This window comes from Macaca mulatta, chromosome 16 (genome assembly GCF_049350105.2).
Source record: "Macaca mulatta isolate MMU2019108-1 chromosome 16, T2T-MMU8v2.0, whole genome shotgun sequence".
Classification (NCBI taxonomy): domain Eukaryota; kingdom Metazoa; phylum Chordata; class Mammalia; order Primates; family Cercopithecidae; genus Macaca; species Macaca mulatta.
In genome coordinates, this window is record NC_133421.1 from 49,151,584 (window position 1) to 49,157,342 (window position 5,759).

The window sequence follows — 5,759 nt, forward strand, 5'->3', positions numbered from 1 at the left end:
CCAGTGCACGAGTGGGAGGTTGCAGTAGAACGTGTCCAAACCCCAGAGGGTGGGTTCTGGCTGAGACCTCAGACCTGCGGGAACCCGATGGGGACAGAGAAGCCCGTTTTCCAGCCTAAATAGAAGCTCGTGGGCAGCGCGTTTGCTGGAGGTCGCTTTGGGCTGAAACGCCTCATACTCCTAGAGCAGGGGCGCGTTTGCTTCCCGCGGCTTCTCACTTTCAGCAGGACACTAGGAGGGAGACAAGAGTCGGCTGCGGGCCCGCGGCGGCCTGCGTACAGGGCTGCGGACACCAGGGGGCAGCACCGACCTAGGGTCGCAGGAGGGGCGCGGGCGCAGGCACCGGCGCGGGGGAGGCTGGTGGCTGCGAAGGCCAGGCGGGGCTGCCTCGTTGCGGCCGTTTTTGGGCCGCGTCGTTGCTGCAGCAACCCGAGTGGGGTGGGACTCCAGGGCCTAGAGATCCCCCACTCCACTCCAGCCGCCACCTCCCGCCTCACAGGTCCCCTCCGAGTCGCCCACCCGGCGCTCCGCGGGGCCCCAGCTGGTGGCCAGAGTTCGACTGCGGGAACCCGCGGCCTGCGGCTGGGCCTTGTCCTAGACAAAGGCTAGGCCACTCCCATGCCCAATTAAGCCACCCTCCTCCCCGGCCTCCCAGCCCTCATTGTCCCCAGGGTCGCCAATTAGCCCAGGCGCCCCGCGTACCCGCGGCTCCGGTGCCACAAGGCCTCCTTAACCCTTCAGGGCCTGGCTCGGGGTCCTTGGACGGCAGAGCCACCGGCACGCGCGTGGCAGGAGGGCCTGTGCTGGGGCAATGGCGATACCTACTGGTGGCCTAGCCTGTCGCCGCGGGCCCCCACGTGTAGGGCGTGTGAGATCTAAGAGGGAATTGTGCTTGTCGGTGTGGGGTGGCGCGTTCGATTCCCGGAGGAACTCGAAGACGGAGGGTGTGAGTGCGGGGCTCCGAGAGACCCCCTAGCGGCGAAGCCGCACGGATTCCAAGGCCCCGCGGACCTCATTTCCTCTCGGGCTACTCGGAATCCGAGCCCTCAAGCCCTTCCTCCCCAACTCCCCCGCCGCTGCCGTGGAGAACCCGAGCCACCGGTGTGGCCTGGCCCTGCCCTTCCGAAGGGCGCAGCTCCCGGGCCCGCCTCCCCAGCTGACCGCGAACTCCCGCGCGGGATGCTCCTGGGGCGGGAGGGGCGCGCTCAGCCTCGCTCTCCCCGGGACTCCCAAGCTCAAGCGCCCCAGCTCGAGGCCCCGACCCCCTATTTCCCGATTATGGGACGGCCTCTTGAGGGACAGCCTCCACGAGCCCTGGATTTACACCCCAAGCCTGCCTTCCTCCGCTCTGGGAAGGACCCAAAATCCAGTTCCGCTTCCTCCCCCTCCGTCGCTGTCCTTGGCTCCCAGGTGCGGAGCACCGGTGGTCAGGCGGGAGCCAGCAAGAGGCCGAGCGCTCCATGCTCGCAGGACTGGGCGGCAGCGGAGGGAGCCCCCGCGCTCTTGGGAGGGAGCCCGAGCTCCGGGTCCCCTGGGCACCCTCCCCGGAGCGCCTTCGGGGTGGAGGCTGGTCGCGGGGCGCTGAATGTGTCCGAGCACGCTCGGGGCGGTTTTGCCCTTGGACTTTCTTTTTGGCTCCCGGAGGCGCATATCTGTTCCTCCTATTGAATGGGGCCGGGGACCCCGAACCCACTCCGGAAGCACGGATTTCCAGAGCTGACGGCCGCGCCTCGTTTCCCGGCGAGTCCTCTTGGCAGCTCTAGCAGCTCCCCGCCGGGAGCACGAGTGGGAGCGAACCCAGAGCCCGCCCAGGCCTCGGGCCTCGGCAACTCCCCACAGGTCCACGAGATGGCGCTGCAGGCCAGGGCCCTGGCCGCGGCCTCACAGCCCGCCTCGGGCGAGAGCGGGAGGTAGACTGGGGACCCGGGCAAGCCGGGCACGGAGGAGCAGCCACCGACGCACGCAGAGCCGGGTCCGGAGCCCGGCACAGGCCGCCGAGGGACCGAGGGACTCCGGGGCTGCGGACACGCGGAGCGGAGGGCTTGAGGCTCGGGGTGGGGCCTTCTCCCCTGCTGCCGGGACCGCCGGGCATCGCCAGCTCGGCGACCTTCCAGGCTGCTGCAGATCCCGGCGTGTCCTCTTCTGCGCGCCGGCCGGGCTGGGCCCTCGCGTTCTCTCTGCCGGGAAGGAGCTGCCGGCCTCCGGCCTCCCAGGCTCCTCCGTAGGGGGCTGTGGCTGAGATCCGCAGGGGGCGGGCCGCACGGCCCTGGGAGCGCGGGGCCCACTCCACGGTGAGGACTTGGGGGCGCGATAGGGGAAGGATCGGCGGGGATCCGGCGCTCCTCTCGCGGAGAGGGACCCCTCGGCTCCAACCCGCCCTCCTCACCACCCTTACGCGTTTCTTCAGGGTGGGGTCTTCAGGGTTGAGGGCAGGATGTGCCCTGTGGAGCTGCTCACCTAAGTTCCTGCCTCCGTAGGGGAGGCTTTGGGCTGCGTTATTCCAGCGGGAGGTGGTGGGGACTGGGGAGGTGGTGGGGACTGGGGAGGGCCCAGGGGTCAGCCTGAGAATCTCGCCCTTGGATTAAAAGCCACTAAGGCTCTGGGTCAGGTCTGAATAGGGGGCAGGGGATGTAAGACCCGTTGGCTGGGGAATGCCAGAGTTGGAGGGGGTGGAGCTTAGAAGCCAGCTGACCCTTTATGTCCCCAGATGAGCTCTGGCACCCTCAGAGATTAACCCTACACAGGTTTCCTAAGGGCACACGGCTAGAAAGCAGCCCGGTTAACACCAGTCGAGGGTCATTTCCGCTGCGATACAGTCACCGGCTGGGTGATGGGACCCAGGCCAGATGTCGTACCCGCACTGGGCTCTCAGCTCTTTTCTCTTTCAAAGTACAGTGTAGCACTGGGCTCTCAGCTCTTTTCTCTTTCAAAGTACAGTGTAGCAGAGAATAGGACCAAATCTTTGGTGATTTAATAATTATCTACATGCTCATCTATGGCTGAAGCAGCTGCTTGGTAGGAAAACTGGATAGGTACAAGGTCGAACTCTGCCTCTAGAGCTGTGAGTGCCCTCCAAAAATGTAACTTTATTCTCTGGGCTGCAGAAGCCTCATCTGCAAAATAAGTAGTTTGGACTAAAATCAAGTTGATCTGCAAATGGCCAGTTGACCTGGGTCCAGTTTCCAGTGACCCCTGTCCCACCCCCAGCCAGAACTGCTTTAGACAAGAGCCATGTTCCCATTTAATGCTTAAGGAACCTGAGCCAGAGGGATAGGCAGAGTCACAGACCTTGAGGGCCTTCGCCAAGATTCTTGGGGTGGGGGACTGGGTTGGTGGCCTGGATGAATTCTCAATTAGGAAATTGCATTCTAGGTTCCAGTTGCCTCCATTCCCTGTGGGGTGTGGTTGTCACTCACAGCTTGGCCTTCTACCTCAAGCAAGCTGCTTTTGGAGAGATGCAGACTAGTGGGTTGTGGGCGGGGGTTGGGGGGTGACTTTATTGCCCAGCACCACAATTTGTTGACTGTGTGTAACTTCTTCCCAAAGAGAGACCCCAAAGAGAGAAAGGGATACCAGTGAAGGCCATTCAGGCACCCATGTTTAAGCGGGTCCCCCAGGCTAATTTCTTTCTTGTGAGGAAGCCTTCATGACAGCCAACGCACTTTCACATGTGGCCTCTCCCCAGCCCTCACTGGCGGGGTGGAGACTATGAGTCCCCATTTCACAGACACGACATTGGGGTTCAGAGAAATGAAGTGAGGTGCCTGAGGCCATCCAGTAAATAAAGGACAAAGCTCTTTCGCAATCCCTTGGGCCTGGCCCTTGGAAACTGATGAAGTGATGATGGGTGAGAGTCAGGCTTGCAGCAGGAAAAGGGCAAACAGGGCAGGGGAGGAGTGCCCGGATGTCCTGGCCAGGAGGTGTGTCCGTGGGAGAAGCAGCCTGGCTCAGAGCCTAGGTCCAGCAGGCCGGGGGAAGGGTGGCCTCATGGCTCCAGTCAGCCCAGCTGGGCCTGCAGGGACCCCTGGTCGGGGCAGGGGCTTTTCGGGGTAAAACACTAACAGGGGTGTTGAGAGGATTACCTGGGGGAGGGGGGTGCATCCTGTGCTTAGCTTAGGGCGTGGCTCATGTTCCCTCTCAATTTTATTTATTTCTCTCCCAAAGAGAACAAGCAGGATGTCCTCTGGCCCCATGGTGCCTGCTCCTCAGCCCAACAGGAGCAGCTGTGGAATAGCCACTGTGTGCTTAACATACACGCAGACATTTGATTTAATTCTCAGCACTGGGCGGTTGGTATCATTATCTCCATTTTACAGAGGAGAAAATGGCCCAAGGTCATAGAGCATCTAAGAAGCAGGTCACAGGCCCACACCAGACTGTGGCCGACCCCAGGCCTCTGTCCCTTCCTGGAACCTGGTGTTCCTGCTCCACCACCCCTGGGCCGCAGAGTGCCCCCTGGCATTTGGCTCAGCCCTGTGGCGGACTGTCCTGGGAATGGTTTTCATTTAGCCCTGGACTGGCTAGCCAGTTCATCCTGCTCCCACTTTGGGTCTTATTTATTTCCTTCTCCGGGGTCTGTCCACACACTTCCATGCTTTGCCTGCCAATAACTGTCCCCGTTGCCCATGACAGTTTGGGTTTGAGTACTGGCGTCCTGAATTCTGGAAGACCCCTCAGTTCTGAGCAAGTCACCCAGTAGGTCACCTTGCCATCCCCACAGACGTACCCCTACTAGGCTGGGAGACCCAGCAATGAGTGAAACAGACACCAGCACCCCCATTGAGGGAGCCAATGATCTGGCAGAAGATAGAGACATCCAAGGAATATATCCCCTCCCAAGAGAAGACAGAGCGGTGTATAGGGGTGGGGTGGGAAAAGGCTCAGCCCCAGCAAACTGGAGGCAGAGAGGAGCGGCAGAGCCTTAGAGAGGTTGGGGAGCTGGCAACTGGCCTGGTTTCTCCAAGGAAACTACCGCACCAAGCATCTTCACATGGGCATGTCTCTGTGTGTTCGTGTGTGTGTGTCTGTGTGGTAGGTGCATGTGTATGTGTGTAACACATGGCAGGCGTGCAGAAAGCCCTTGCTGGATGAGTGAATGAAGAGCACCTGGTCCCTCCAGGATAGCCCCCACCCCCAGGTCCTGGGCCAGAGGCCCCTCCTCCAAGTACACTTCAGTCCCCTGCAGAGAGCTCTGGAGGGCTTCAGGTCTCCCCAACTGGGCCTCCTGTGTCTCCTGGGGAACTAAGGCCCAGAGAGTGTGTGTGTGTCTTGCCTGAGGACTTGCCTCTGCAGGAGAAAGTTCCAGGCCATCCACAGACACTCCTAAGCCCTCAAACCCTGCTCTCCAGCTGTGCCAGGGATTCTCTGCTCCCTAAGTTCTGGAAACTTCTGGCCTCTGGAGCAACAACCTTGTCCCCCATGGCCAGGGCAGACCTCTCCATCTGAGTCCCTTGGGGAAGCTCCTAGCATGTTTGCCCCCCAGTCTTTCCTGTGGAGCAGAAGGCCTTCCTGAAATGCAGCTGAGATGAAGTCACTGCCCTGGTTAAAGCCTCCCAAAGCTTTCCCTTGCTCTTGGGGTCAAGCCCAGCCTCCTCAGCCTGGCAGTGGGGCCTGTGTGAGTCCTGCCTACTCGCCCTCTTCCCCAGGACTCCACCCTCACTACCCACCTCTAGGCTAATCTTGCTGGCCTTGCCTCGGCCTCCTGCGCATGTGCACATGCTTTTCCCTGGGCTTGGAGTGCTCTTCCTGCCTTCCGCTGA

At 61.4% G+C, this 5,759-nt stretch overlaps 1 protein-coding gene across 1 annotated transcript; it reads left to right on the top strand.

Moving 5' to 3' along the window:
* The first annotated feature begins 886 nt into the window (after positions 1-886).
* On the top strand, positions 887-3,805 carry LINC02875 (long intergenic non-protein coding RNA 2875). The gene is given in 3 exon segments (XM_015120018.3): positions 887-1,636; positions 1,639-2,896; positions 2,938-3,805. Coding segments are annotated over 2 exon segments (1,044 nt in total). The 5' UTR covers positions 887-1,179; the 3' UTR covers positions 2,226-2,896; positions 2,938-3,805.
* Positions 3,806-5,759: the final 1,954 nt, after the last annotated feature.